The sequence below is a fragment of the Pygoscelis adeliae genome, unplaced genomic scaffold (genome assembly GCF_000699105.1).
Source record: "Pygoscelis adeliae isolate BGI_AS28 unplaced genomic scaffold, ASM69910v1 Scaffold15, whole genome shotgun sequence".
NCBI lineage: Eukaryota > Metazoa > Chordata > Aves > Sphenisciformes > Spheniscidae > Pygoscelis > Pygoscelis adeliae.
This window is the reverse complement of record NW_008824988.1, coordinates 4,487,599-4,501,591: the sequence shown is the minus strand read 5'-3', so window position 1 is coordinate 4,501,591 and position 13,993 is coordinate 4,487,599. Positions and strand designations below refer to the sequence as shown.

Genomic DNA, 13,993 nt, shown 5'->3' with positions numbered 1-13,993 from the left:
ACATTGGAGCACAATCAGGAAGCACATGTTAAGGTTATCTCTCTATTTTAGAAACTCTTACCTGAGCCTGAAGAAAGTATTTTCATGAACCCAAAATAAAAAACAAAGATAAAAAGAAAGAATGATTAGAATGAAGCACAAGTATTTAAATGGCATTCATTTAGCTTTTATTACAAATAATATTCTATGACTTCTGCGAAGCAAAAGGCATCCAATTTTAACTCTTGGTTCTCCCTTGCTATCATGAGGCATTTTTGCAAGAAGTTTGCCCTTGGAAGAAAATAAGTTTATAAATCACAATTAGTGGGAAGAGACTGTAACTTAGCTAGTCTCTTTCTCCATCCATAACACACGATAAAATTGTTTTCCCTTTTTGCCTATAATGAGCATCAACTCTTCACACAGTAGGGAATCCAGCTTTCCCTAAGACAAGAGAAAATCCTCAGTGGTTTTGGAGAGCATACTGGACTTCCCTATTAATTGAAATTGTTCTGACAGCATTAAGTGCAATAGATTCAGGGGAATAAAAGAAACTGGCAGTTCTCATCCTTCCAAAGTTCCTAAGTCCTTCATTGAGTATCTTAATTATGCATAGATTACTTAAAGCCCACTGCCTCAAAATTATCTTATACCAGCTAACTTCACATATCATTCTGGGTATCGAGTCAGCACAACTAATATTTCTAGACAATCTAAGACATTGTCTTCAACAAATCCTTGATTTCTTTTCAGCAACACTGCTTGGGTAGAAAAAGTGGGCTGATGGGATGATAGTTTATCAGTTAACCTGCAACAAATTACCACCAGTCACAACAAAAAAATAATGCCTTGAACAATGAATGCGTAGAGAGTCTGATATATCACTACGCAGCTGATCAGCCCATGCACAAGAAGACCAGCACAGTCAGCACATTTGGGCCTTCTTTGAACTACATAAGCATTAACTCAGGCATAAAGATGGGTGGTGTAAATGAATGTTAAGGAAGGTACTGGACTCAGTGCACAATTTGTAGTCACATGGGAAGTGGCACTTTATTTATTCTTGTCCAGTATTACCAAAATGAGAATAGAGAAGCCTTGATTTAGGGAAATATCTCTATATGTCTCACCCTGGCTGGCATAAGAAGAAATACATAAACCCTGCATATTCAACAGCCTTTCCAGTAACATAAAAATTTGATATCTTGCCAGAAAGACAAAGCAGAACTCTATATTGCATTGCATGTGTTTAGTGTTCTCCTGACTCTACTGGCATTTTTGTAACTATGACTGCAGGCCATGGCAGTTGGGTGGTGTAAGGATTGCATACCCACCTGCTGGATAAGGGGGCAAATAATGCCTGCAGCCAATGAAGAGAGGGATGTCCTTATTTTCTCTAACAGTCTCAGATTAGCCTCTTCATTTGTAATCCTCCGAAGGCCATTGACATGATTTTATAATAAACCTGACTCTATTATTGTAATTATGATGACTTTTAGCCTAGTGAAGTGGGTACTGAGCAAGCTTCACTCTGTTGGAGTGTGGTTTGGGAGTCACCGTGGCATGCATGGCCCAGGAGGAAAGACACTCAATGAAACATCTAGCATTCACTGCGTTCAGTCCCCCTCCAAGATACAGTCATACATGTCAGCCCTGAGAGACGTTCAGCAACTTGCTCTTAAAACTTGACAAATGTCTTAAGCACGTTATTTCAATGTTTCACCAGCCTTACCATTAGAAAGTCTTCCCAAGGCTTAACCCAAATCTGCTTGCAGCAGACTAAGCCTACTGCTTTTTATCCTATCTATGATGGCCATGGAAAATGGATTATTTCCTCCTTCTTTGCAACAGCCTGTTATGTACATGCCAGCAGACTGACAGCATTCTCCTTCCCATCTTCTCTTCCATGGGCTAGACAACACGTTGCAGTCTTTCCTCAGAGTTCATAATTCCTAGATCTCAACTTACAGCATAGCCCCTCTGTACATCATCTTCCACATACTTGTGGGCACCAAAGACCCAGTCTAATCATTATGCTTTGTATGTATGCAAATAAGCATGTTACACATGTAAGTAATAAACATATAAATAAACCAAATTATATTTAATAATAGAAATAAATATTCTGAAGAGTCAGTAGTTTTCCAGCTGAATGAATGGTGGATCACATTTAGATTAAATAATTAACTCAAAATTAGAATGCAGCTGTATTCCCTGAATGTTTCTGAATTAACAGTGAATGTATTTAAAATTGAAAGATACAGCCTCTATATTCTTCGACATTCCTATCTTATCTGTAGAGCTCCCTTCTCATGAAAGTATTATATTTCAATTTTATTTTTACAGTAATTACATTTTGAATCATCTATTATTATTTGGCAAATATCATGTAACTTTGCAACAAATCAAATTCGAGTTAAAGTACCGATAGAGGGCAATAGTGTTGCATACAAGGGGCCAACAGACCTCTAGCAAAATCACCTTTGATGCAGAAAAATACGAGCCTATTATGTACTACATGAATATTAAAGAAGGAAAAAGACTTCTGTATAGACTATAATTTGCTCCTATTGACACACATTCCTCCTAATTTAAAGCATATTTACATGCTGACCCAAATCCAGCAACCCTCATTCTAGTTTGTATTTTGTTAAAGTAGGTCACAAACTTAGTTTATTAGCTGCAGTTTAACACTTATTATTTTCTAAATTAGAATTAATTACATTCCCTAAAGTAGAAAATTAGATCAACAAGCCATTTCACTCTGTGCTAGCAAAATGTCAATAGGATAATATCAAGTACATGCCTTTTTATTCAAATGTAAATTGACAGCACATTTTTTTTTCTTTTTTTTTTTTAATATTTACAGAGAAGATTGTGTGGCTGTTTAACATGCCTCTGCAGACTAAATTAAATTCAACAGTCATATGAATATAAATCAACTTTGAAGAGCATAAGTTAATTGTCAAGGAATATTTTTCTTTCTAAAACTCTCCAAGCAAACAGGAGCAAACAAGATTCAGGGGTTTGACTTGGACTAGTGCTAAACTTGGTCCCAAAGACTAAATGCTCATTAGTGGTCAAAGCACTCCCAGTGTGCTCTTGGATCACATTTTCTGGCTTAGTTTCACTTGAAGAGGATCCAGACTGTCCAGCCAGATTGCTCCATACTGGAAAATCAAGTGCATTTAGTAGAACAACTGGGAGATTGACTTCAGAATTGCATTCCTGACTGGAACTGCAGTGCCAGGGCAAGTGTACCCGGAAAGTCAAGCTCCAGCTTGACTAAAACCCACTAAGGGACACTGGGATGATACTGTGTGAGTGTTTGAGAAGTTTTAATTTGCTTTCTGATCTAAGATGGTGGGGGAATGACACTAAGAATCTTACCAGTTTGAGCATCTGTAATGAGACATTTTACCCATTGTAGGAGAAGATCTTCAGAAACGTGGTCTTCACAATCTGCATGTAAGAATGTTTTATTGTCTTCAATCTGCAGTTCAGATAATGTGCTAAGTTGTTGCAGATGAGGAAGTAATGAAGGCAGATCCTATGCCGACTGAGGAAATCTAAGCCAACACACTCCTCCTTCTACCTCCATCTGCCCCTTATGCTGTATAGCTTTTCTACATCAACAAACAATACAGCTAAGAGGGTTATCTAAGGTATGGAAAAAGCTATATCAATAATGTAAATATAAATCAAATTACCTGATTGACATGGTCTAGCTTTGGACAGGGTCTTCCACCATTGTAGGGTTTTTCGCGGAGCCATTTAGACCGAACTTTTACCCCACTCCCACAAGATTTACTACAGCGAGACCAGTTGGACCACTCACTGAGCTTGCAGTCTGAGGGACATGGAATGATACAGGCTTCCTCAATATAACCTGCGTGAATGAAAAAGAAAGTGAAATCCCTTCAGCATGTCACTCTGCCACTTCTCCCTGAAGCCCTCGTCTACTTCATTTAGATTGTCCAAAGTTTGACTTGACAGGACTGTGTGAATAGAGAGATTTCTTCATCATTAGGGCTAAATTAAATTCTGCAGAAAATTGACACATATAGATGGAGACTGTGTTAGAGTAGCAGCAAAGCATCCTCATTGCTATCTGATTAGGATTCATACTCACCAGATTTCAGCTTTCAAACTTTCTGACAGCTACAGTGTAATTGACACTAACCCATCTCTTGGTTGCATCATTCTTACACTGTAAAAACATATTTTTTTTTTAAAGGAAAAAAGGTTTAATTAAAAGCTCCTCCATAATTGTATCAAGTAATTCAATTGCAGTTATACATAAAAAATCCAACTGAATCAAAAGATATGCATGTTACCAGCCTGGAGTGAGGGAACTTAACACCTTGTGACCTTTCTAAGGATAGAAAGAGAGAGTGGCCTGCCACATTAATGATCTGCCAATTAACAACCATCTGCCCCCAGCAGCACACTGAATAATTGCACTGAATGGAAAAGCAGATGTTTGGTTTGGATAAGCCATTGGTCCTGAGAGGTTGGAAAGCGGTATGACATGGTCTGCAGGGAGTAACATGAGGCCTCAATTCACTGAATAAGTGAAAATGTCTTTCTTTCAAAAGCAACATATGCCATAGCTCTACAATATGTGTCATTTATGCCATTATTTACAGCAGAAGCTATAAAACCTCAAATAAAAAGCTGGCCTTTACTGCATTTTTAATACAACTATACCCTAAACCTATATGAACTCTCCTCTCCCCCTTCCTGTGTCAGATCTGCAATATATTTACTGTTGGCAAATGTTCACTTCAAAGATTAAAGAAACCTCAGTGCATTTAAAAGTGAATTAAAATATTTGATGAACACAGGTGCAAAATTAACACATACTTGGATAAGATCATTTTCAAATGATTGGCACAGTTTGCTAGGCATAGTTTCAAATGTTTCTCACATATCTTGAAATTTTTTTTTGTTTGAAAGCAATCACTGTCATTTTCATCAGAGCCTATGTTAGCAGGTTTATGTTTATATATATACTTCTAAGTAAAGCTATTCTGTCTCTTCTAAAAGCAACCAACACCAAACAATCACAAGCTGTGTAAAGAATCAAAACACTTAAAAGATTTCAATTCTATATACCTATTTCTAGTTGTTTCCATTAACTTGTTTTAGATATGAAGAACAGAAGGGTGGGGTTTTTTTAAACATACAGTAACATTCAGAATATTTTATGGTCAAATTCGGGTTATGATTTTATCCTATATAGCTTTCCTCTGTTTGGAAGTGTTAAATAGTTAAATAAATATACAGAGCACATCCTGAATTTGAGCACTGCGAACTACTGTTCACCAAATGTATCTTCTTTAAAATGGTTAGAATGTTACTGGCTTGAATTACAAGCATGTTTATTAAATATCTCTCACCATTTGATTGATCAGCTCAGTGACATTGTTTGAAAGGTACACTGTGTTAGACAAAATATATTTCTGAAGATCGTATGACTGCATATCAAAGGTGATGACATAGCTTGCCCTGCAGTAGTAAATGCAAAATTGATTACATTTCACCTTACCTGACATCTCTGAGTGAGCCTTAGAATCGGATGCACCCTATCTCAGAGCCCCATCCTACATTGAACTTTGATTGCATAAATATCAAACTCTCTATCTTCACCAAAAGTGAGCTTTTAACAAGCCCTCTTAGGTGCTATACAAAACCATATACTCATACAATCGAGAAACTACTGAATGAAAATGGACAATAACAAAAAAGTTAAAAGAAACAATTCCCTCCAAGCAATAAAATAAGTGTTTAGTGATATTTATTGTCTGATAGAACTAAGTGAAGATTTTACTGCTTTTTATGAATTTTCTTGAGATTCTGAAATGCTGCCTTTACTTTCAATATAACTTCTAAGTAATTTTTTACTGGAGAAACCTTTCTACTATAACACAATTATGCCATTTAGCATTTGTTAAATTTCTGCCTGCGTGTCCTGGTTTCGGCTAGAATAGAGTTAATTTCCTTCCTAGTAGCTGGTACAGTGCTGTGTTTTGGATTTAGGATGAGAATAATGTTGGTAACACACCCATGTTTTAGTTGTTGCTAAGCAGTGTTTATACTAGTCAAGGACTTTTCAGCTTCCCATGATCTGCCAGGTGCAGAAGAAGCTGGGAGGGGGCACAGCCAGGACAGCTGACCCAAACTGGCCAAAGGGACATTCCATACCATGTGACGTCATGCTCAGTATATAAACTGGGGGGAGTTGGCCGGGGAGCGGTGGCCGCTGCTCGGGGACTGGCTGGGCATCGGTCGGTGGGGGGTGAGGAATGGCAAAGTGCATCACTTATTCTGTATATTCTTTTATCATTATTATTATTATTTTCCCTTCCTTTTCTGTCCTATTAAACTGTCTTTATCTCAACCCACAAATTTTACTTTTTTTTTCCCCGATTCTCTCCCCCATCCCACTGGGGGGGCGGAGAGTGAGAGAATGGCTGTGTGGTGTTTAGCTGCCTGCCGGGTTAAACCACAACACTCTGTAATTAATGTCTGGAAGAAACAAATTCAAATTGCTTTAAATATACTGTACATCCTTAAGTAGGTAACTTTAACTGGTACAGGTTCCTTCAGGAAGACTTTATTTTAAGGACTTCCATAAACCCCTGAGCTATTTTAAATTTGTCTTAATTAATCTCAAAGGGATCTTCCCAATCTGCCCCGGTCATAGAAAAAGATCTTCTCCAGGGTATCACGGTATTTTGGGACTTGGATAACTATAGCATGGGAATACTTCATAGCCTACCAAAAGGAGCCTGTGTGGAACATACTAAACTGATTGACAAATTAGAAACTATTTTGCTTTAATTCCCTTCAGCTCATCCAAATGAGGAAAATAAAGATTTTTTTGAGATAATGGGAATGTTAGCCAAAAAGTTTAACAAGATTTTTAGAATCTTGCAGACAGATGCACTATTAAATACACTATACTATATGCACGTCCCAGGTAACGTTTTAATTACACAGAGCTGTAGTTCAAGTGATTCCATAAAATATCAAATGAAACCATACCACTACAGCAACCTTTTTTCACACTATTTATGAAATATCTACATTGAAGTCAACCACTAAAATTGCTTTAGCATAGAATGCAATAAAGCCAGAACAGTATCGTGTTACAGGTATAGTGTCTTAGTAAGACTTATAACATGGAAAACTACAAGCTTGCTTATATGTTAACACATTTTGGAGAGGATGCAGTGAGCCAGCTGACATTTCCCACCCACATTATAATGAAAAAATACTGGACTGCAATCTTATACTGGGTCCTTAATCCTACAAGCTTCATGGAAGAGCTTCTGCTCACCATACAGCTCTTTCCTATGCCATCTCTAGGATATCTGGCCTATGATGCTCTCCTCTCCCTCCTTTCTATTACCTCAGAAAAGCTGGCATCAAGACCCAAACTCCACATGTGAAAATTAACCAGCTGAACAAGAAGAATGGAAAAGACACATGAAGAAGAGAACAAGAGTCAATCAATGGAGTCAATCATTGAAGGCATAAAAAGAAGCTCTACAAAGCAAGAAGGCTTGGAGCTACTGGAAATGTGGAACATTTTGGAGAGCAGAGAGAAAAACATTCTTATGCAAGATGCAAGACAAGCATAAGAAACTCCTAACCACTGTTACACTAAGAACACTGGATAAAAGTAGGTCAAGGACACGAACAGAATAAAAGGATCCAGAAAGGAGTTCCACAGCTTCCAAGCCTTCTCCAAACAGAAGGAAAAGAAAATAAACCAGTGAAGTTACTTTTCATGGCAAAGAGCCAGAAGTCAAAACAACAGAGGAGACACAAGACAAAAGAGAGACTGAGGGGGAATAGAATAAAGGGTAAGAAAAGACAGGGAGAGGGAAAAGGAAAATAAATGGCTCAGAATATCGAGTCAAGAGAATTGTAAAGACATACTGCATAGGCATAGAAAACAAAGAAAGAGGAGAAAAGAAATAAACATCCTGCCAAAAGTAGTATCTTGGTGAAGCACAAACAGAATGCAATGCCCTCAAGAGCCTACTCTGGTATCTCCTGACCAGACAGTGAAATGTAATGAAGAATGTTCCCACGAAGAAAAATAGAGGACAAAGGGAAGAAATAAAAAGACTGTGGCCTCTGATTTGCATTCTATAGGTAATTAATGTGTAGATTGTAAATGCCCTGTTATATCTGACATTAAAAAGTTTTTGGCATATACATCCCTTGGCATCTTCTTTTCCTCTCAGGCACCTCACTATTTCGCTCAACAGACTATTTAGCATTTAGCTGTGCCACTGGACTCACTTGGAACCCAGGCAGAAGCAGACTTCAAATTGCTTGCAGGTATTTCTCTAGTCAAGAAAGAAGATGGAATTAAAAAAAAAAAAAATTACTTGTTGCAAATGACTTGTTCCACTCCATTTACTACCCATCTAATGGTACTTTTCAGAAAATGCTTCTCTGAAGCATGTCATCACCTCAGATGCCTTTCTGTGTGTATGATGTCACCATATCTTTTAGGGTGGTTAAGGATGATAATCTCCAGAAGTTCATAGCAATCATCCCTCAAATCCAAAAAAGCAGATGTTCAGGAACTTTGAGAAGTTTATGCTCATTTCTTTTTGGTTATTTTTGTCATATTTTATGTGTTTGTATTTGTAAACTTTGTCCAAGCTGTAAAAATTTTAGCAAGTGAGAAGAGAGCATGTTGTGATACAGAAAAATTACATAGAAAACATAGAAACCAGAAATATTACATGCAAATGGGACTGGTGATGCAGATACATAGTTTCTGACATGAAAAGGACATGAATGAGGCATTTTTCAGTTTTCAGTCTTGTTTCCACTCTGATCTAATAATCTTTGAAAGGGTGCCCCTTGTGTTAGACAGTGTAAAATCTTGTTAAAGAAACAGTCCTCTAATGTATGGGTGTGTGGATGTCCGTATAGTGGAATATCACACAATTATATCACACTGATAGGTTGTGTAATATAATTACAGCAAATGGCATGCTAGAACCTTGAGTTTTAAAGAACAAGCAAGAAATTACCAAGGTAGAAATACAATAGATGCAGAGAGAAGGAAAGAATGAAAGCAGTGCAGCAGCTATGAAGAAGAGCCGAGGAAAAGAGTGTGAAGGTTAGGGAGTGACAGTGGAAAAGAAGACCAGCACTGTAAAGGCTGACGATATGTTCTCTGGACATCAGCAGTTCATGTGTTGCCTGCTGTTTCTGCTCCTGATTAAAGTCTTTCACTGCATGCTTCCTGCAGCTCTTCCTTCTCCCCACAACATCTCCGGGATGTTGGAGAGATGAGACCGCGGGGTACTGCGGTACAGAGCAGTGGCCCTGCATGGTCCGGAAGGGTATTGGAAAGAGATGCCCGTCTCTTAAGGCCTATTCCTTTTCCCAGTGCAGTAGTTTTTCACTTATTTCAGCTCCTATCACCTGAACTTCACAAGGCTGTGAAATGGGCAGTTGTCTACTATGAGAGAGAACGTGCCTATTCTATCATTAAAGATTTATTACTGAACCACAATTTAACAAATGGCTTTGAACCACTAGGAGTATGAACTGAACTCATTATTAAAAGGAAAGGTTTACTGTCCCATTGCTAATTGGCTATAAAATCTGGACTCCTAGAACAAAGTCATTAACAGATGTGATGGATAATTTATAATGGAGGACTTTAATGGACTTCACACTTTGTCTAATGACAAAGCAGGTTAAGGAGGTGGATATAAGATTTTTCCCCACAAACTGCACCTGCAATGTGTAAGAACTGACTGACTACTTGAGTTGAAGGGTGTAGACATAAAGAACATCTTAGTGTTTACATGAAATCTTTTGTCCTTAGGACTGACAGAGTTATGCTCCTGCTTTCATGACTGAAATGTCATGCTACATTTCCAAGAAAAAACCTGCAATGTCAGAATGGTTTATGTTCTTTAACAGATTTTTTTTCAAGGAAATATAAAGTTCTTGGATCTCATCTTCCAGGACAAAGAAAAATACAATTATTTGCATTTCACTTGTAAGAGAATATATGTATTTCTTGAGACTATTCATATTTCTGCCTATCCATGGAAAGATAGATTGAACTCCATTAGACTTTTTTCTTTTTTTTCCAGCATTACCCTTCAAAGCCTCAAAACCTGAGAGCAACTGTTAATGCTTAACTATCTTCTGCATCAGCAGTTCTGTCTCTGGTGAACTAACTACAGGTCTTTGGATTGATGGATGATTGCTTCATGACTGATGTCCTGTTGACAGGGCAGATACGGTGGCACCATAATGCGGAAGTCTAAGCTAGTATTTCTGGTGCAAGGCAATAGGTAGCATATTCCTAGAGAACACACAACAGAACAAATACGGCATCTTGCATATATTAAAAAAAATATCTTAGAAAAGATACAAGCTATGAAACGGCAAAGTTTCCCAATAACAATTTGAGAACCTAAGCCTACTTCCATACTAGATTAGAATCTCCTATGGGAAATATATTTGTTTTAGAATAAACACTCAACAGAAAGTCTCAATTAAATTTTAACACTCTGCTATTTTCTGTTGGTCAATTGCATTGCTTCAGGTTAGAATATTGAAAGTGAAAAAGAAGATTTTAAAAAATCCTAATACAAGCGGATACAGCAAGTTCTAACTGACGTCTTGGACCCTGTAGACTCTATTATAACATGAGATTTTACTATCGCACATATAAGCAATTAAATACAAAATTCCTCGATTCACATTGATACTCCTAGCAGCTGTTGTAAAAGTATTCACTGATACACAGATATTCCTCTTTAATCCCCTGCATAAGCCTTGTAGCCATGGAAGGCTTTGTAGAGTCAGCACAAATCAATGCATCTCATTTAATTAATGCTAAAGGGGGAAATAATCTCACACTAATAAGGCAGCAGACAAACTATCCTGGACTAGTTGACTGTGCCTAAGGTCTTAACAGTAAACTGACATGAATTAAGAAGGGTAATACGACCTACATAAAAATGCTGCATCTGTCTGCCATGTTACAATGTTTGCCTTCACTACGCACAAACACAACCACTGCTTAGCTTATGTGGGTTGTGATTCATAATTGAGATATGATGGAGGGAAACTAAATATTGAAGAGTAAATAGTGTAGTTCATAAGCATGATAGTGGCCTGCTGTTGATTTTTTTGTGATGAAAATTCCAAGGTACAGTTTAAAGGCACCACGAAGAGACTCTCTCAATTTTTTTCACAAATACACTGAAACAGATTGTTGGCAGACACATGTCATTATCCACAGAGCTCTAGTATGCTAGTGATGACAGGGATAAAGCTATGAAAAACAACTGATGCTTTTCTAATAGAAAAAAATCCTCTCACACTTGACTATCAAGTGAACTATACGTTTTTGTATTTCTCCAGTAAAATTACCTATGTAGTACCGAAACAAAGCAGGAACCAGAAAAAGGGCAATTTATCTGTCTTCCATTAAGGAAAACAGGTAAACAACAGCTCAGTTACCACTTTTAGCTGACATTACCACATCTGCTGACAACTGTCAGCTGTTAGCTCCTGCCCACACTCCACAGAACTGGAGTGGCTGAAAAACACCAGTGGCAGAATATTTCAAATGGCTGCTGAAAGGTGCTAACTCTTTCATCAATAAATTTAGGTCAAATTTGAAACAAAATATTTTGGAAAAGAAAAATCAAAATATTAGGCATATGTAATACTGAAAAACCCACAGATAAAAAAGAAAATAAGAAAAAAACCACCTTGTCCCTCTGCAGCTGAAACTTAGTCTATTTTCAGCTGTTAGTTTGGGATTTCTTTTGAAGCACCTGTTAAGCTACAGAAAGCTAACCACTCTTTTCAGAAGGACTCTGTCCTCTGCTTCTCCGGTGTTCTCACCTAGCAGTAACAACAGGTTTATTTAATCATATTTTGTCTTTCCTTTTTTGTTACGGTCACTCCTGTCTTACTGAGAAACTTGTTCATACGTGAGACTTTATAGCTGCACCCAAAATTTCAAAGATTATCACAAGAATCCTTTTATGTGTCCACAAATTTAGGGCCTTCCTTGTGTCACAACCTTCTTTTAGCTCCTCGGTACTACTAACTCTTCTCAAATCTTTTGAAAATGAGATGTATCAAGCAGTAAAAAGATCTCTGAAGTATTTATTCTTCTGCTCCTGTTTACCTTTTCTTTCCGAGTAAGTCAACTGAACTGTGATTATAAGCACACAACATTTCACAAAACAAACAGCTCATGAATTTTTTGGCACTGAAGAGCAGGTCTGTCTTCTGATTCCTCCCACTCAAAACAGCATGACTTGCAACAGTGACCTGTTTGTGGCCTCACAAATTTACACAGCAGTATTTACATAAAACTTTTGACAGTCTTGCAATCTGAGTTTCTCGTGGATTTTTAGTATATCACACAACATATCCCATGATATATTAATAACATCAGTGTGGGTGTAGTTTGTTCCTCTTGTCACATTTAGAATATGTTGTCACAGGTGAAGAAGTACAGTTATCCCCATTTCCCACCTCATGATTTCATAGTGTCAGGAGATAACAAAAGTTCAACTAAAAGTTGGACACCACACAGGAAACATCTTCCCTTAAATAATGGTCTTGATTTCTCTCCTAGTCCAAGCTAATTTGCCAAATGATATCCCATGAAAACTGCTATTTCATACTATACTACTTGGAAAAGAAATAACAGACTCACAGGAACTAACAGTAAAACAGATTTCTGAGTAAAGCAGATAACATAGCAAACAAACCTGACTCCTCTCCTTTGGATCAGTTACAAAATTAGTGAAAAATTCAGTGTTATCATTTCCATAAGGAAATAAGCAACTCTTAAAATTTCTAAAAATAACGCAAGCAGGCTTGAATTATGAGTCCTGTCAAGTTTAGCTTGAAAAACTAAAAGCAGATTGATGGGAAGCTACAAGGCACTTTTACTTGCTAGCAGGTGGAGTAACTATTGTGATACCACAGAAGTCCCTTGTTGATTTGGCATAATATAGCTTTTATGTTTGTTCTTAAAGAAAAAAAAAAACAGTACACTGAAATCTAGAGATGATGCCAAACTGAAGAACTGTCATATACCAAGGGCATGAAAATAACAAGAAAAATATCATAAATACTGGCAAGATATAAAATAAGATTTAACTGGCAAAACAGCAGTTTATACATGTTGAGAAAAATAAAACAAATCATCAGAATGCAATCCATGAATACAAAGCAGATATTCAGAAAAGGCAGCAAACGTATACTGAAATTAGATTGAAACATCTATATCATTTGTTCTAGCCCCCTTGTATCTGCAAAAGTACGCTAAACCTGGAAAAATGTTGAAGGCAGACAATAAATTAGGTAAGCCTTAGAAATAATCTGTACTATGTGTATGTACAACAACCATCAATAATAGATTTTTGTTCTAGAAGAGCTACAGGAAAGGAAAACATAATTTTAGTGATGTATTCCTTAGAATCATAGAATCATTAAGGTTGGAAAAGACCTCTAAGATCATCAAGACCAACCGTCAACCCAACACCACATGCCCACTAAACCATGTCCCTAAGCGCCTCATCTACCCGTCTTTTAAATACTTCCAGGGATGGGGACTCAACCACTTCCCTGGGCAGCCTGTTCCAAGGCTTGATAACCCTGCCGGTGAAGAAATTTTTCCTCATGTCCAATCTAAACCTCCCCTGGCACAACTTGAGGCCATTTCCTCTCATCCTATCACTAGTTACTTGGGAGAAGAGACCGACACCCACCTCACTACAACCTCCTTTCAGGTAGTTGTAGAGAGCAATGAGGTCTCCCCTCAGCCTCCTTTTCTCCAGGCTAAACAACCCCAGCTCCCTCAGCCGCTTCTCATAAGACTTGTTCTCCAGACCCCTCACCAGCCTCGTTGCCATTCTCTGGACATGCTCCAGCACCTCAACATCCTTCTTGTAGTGAGGGGCCCAAAACTGAACACAGTAGT

The 13,993-nt window shown here is 37.6% G+C and overlaps 1 protein-coding gene across 1 annotated transcript in view; it reads right to left on the bottom strand.

Annotated features, from left to right (window-relative positions):
* The window catches only part of THSD7A (thrombospondin, type I, domain containing 7A), a 209,512-nt gene that overhangs the window by 25,536 nt on the left and 169,983 nt on the right, over positions 1–13,993 (bottom strand). The window contains exons 14-15 of the mRNA XM_009326106.1: positions 3,690–3,868; positions 62–67 (exon numbers count right to left, since the gene is read on the bottom strand). Coding sequence (XP_009324381.1) covers positions 62–67; positions 3,690–3,868 — 185 coding nt within the window. The remainder of the gene's footprint in view (positions 1–61; positions 68–3,689; positions 3,869–13,993) is intronic.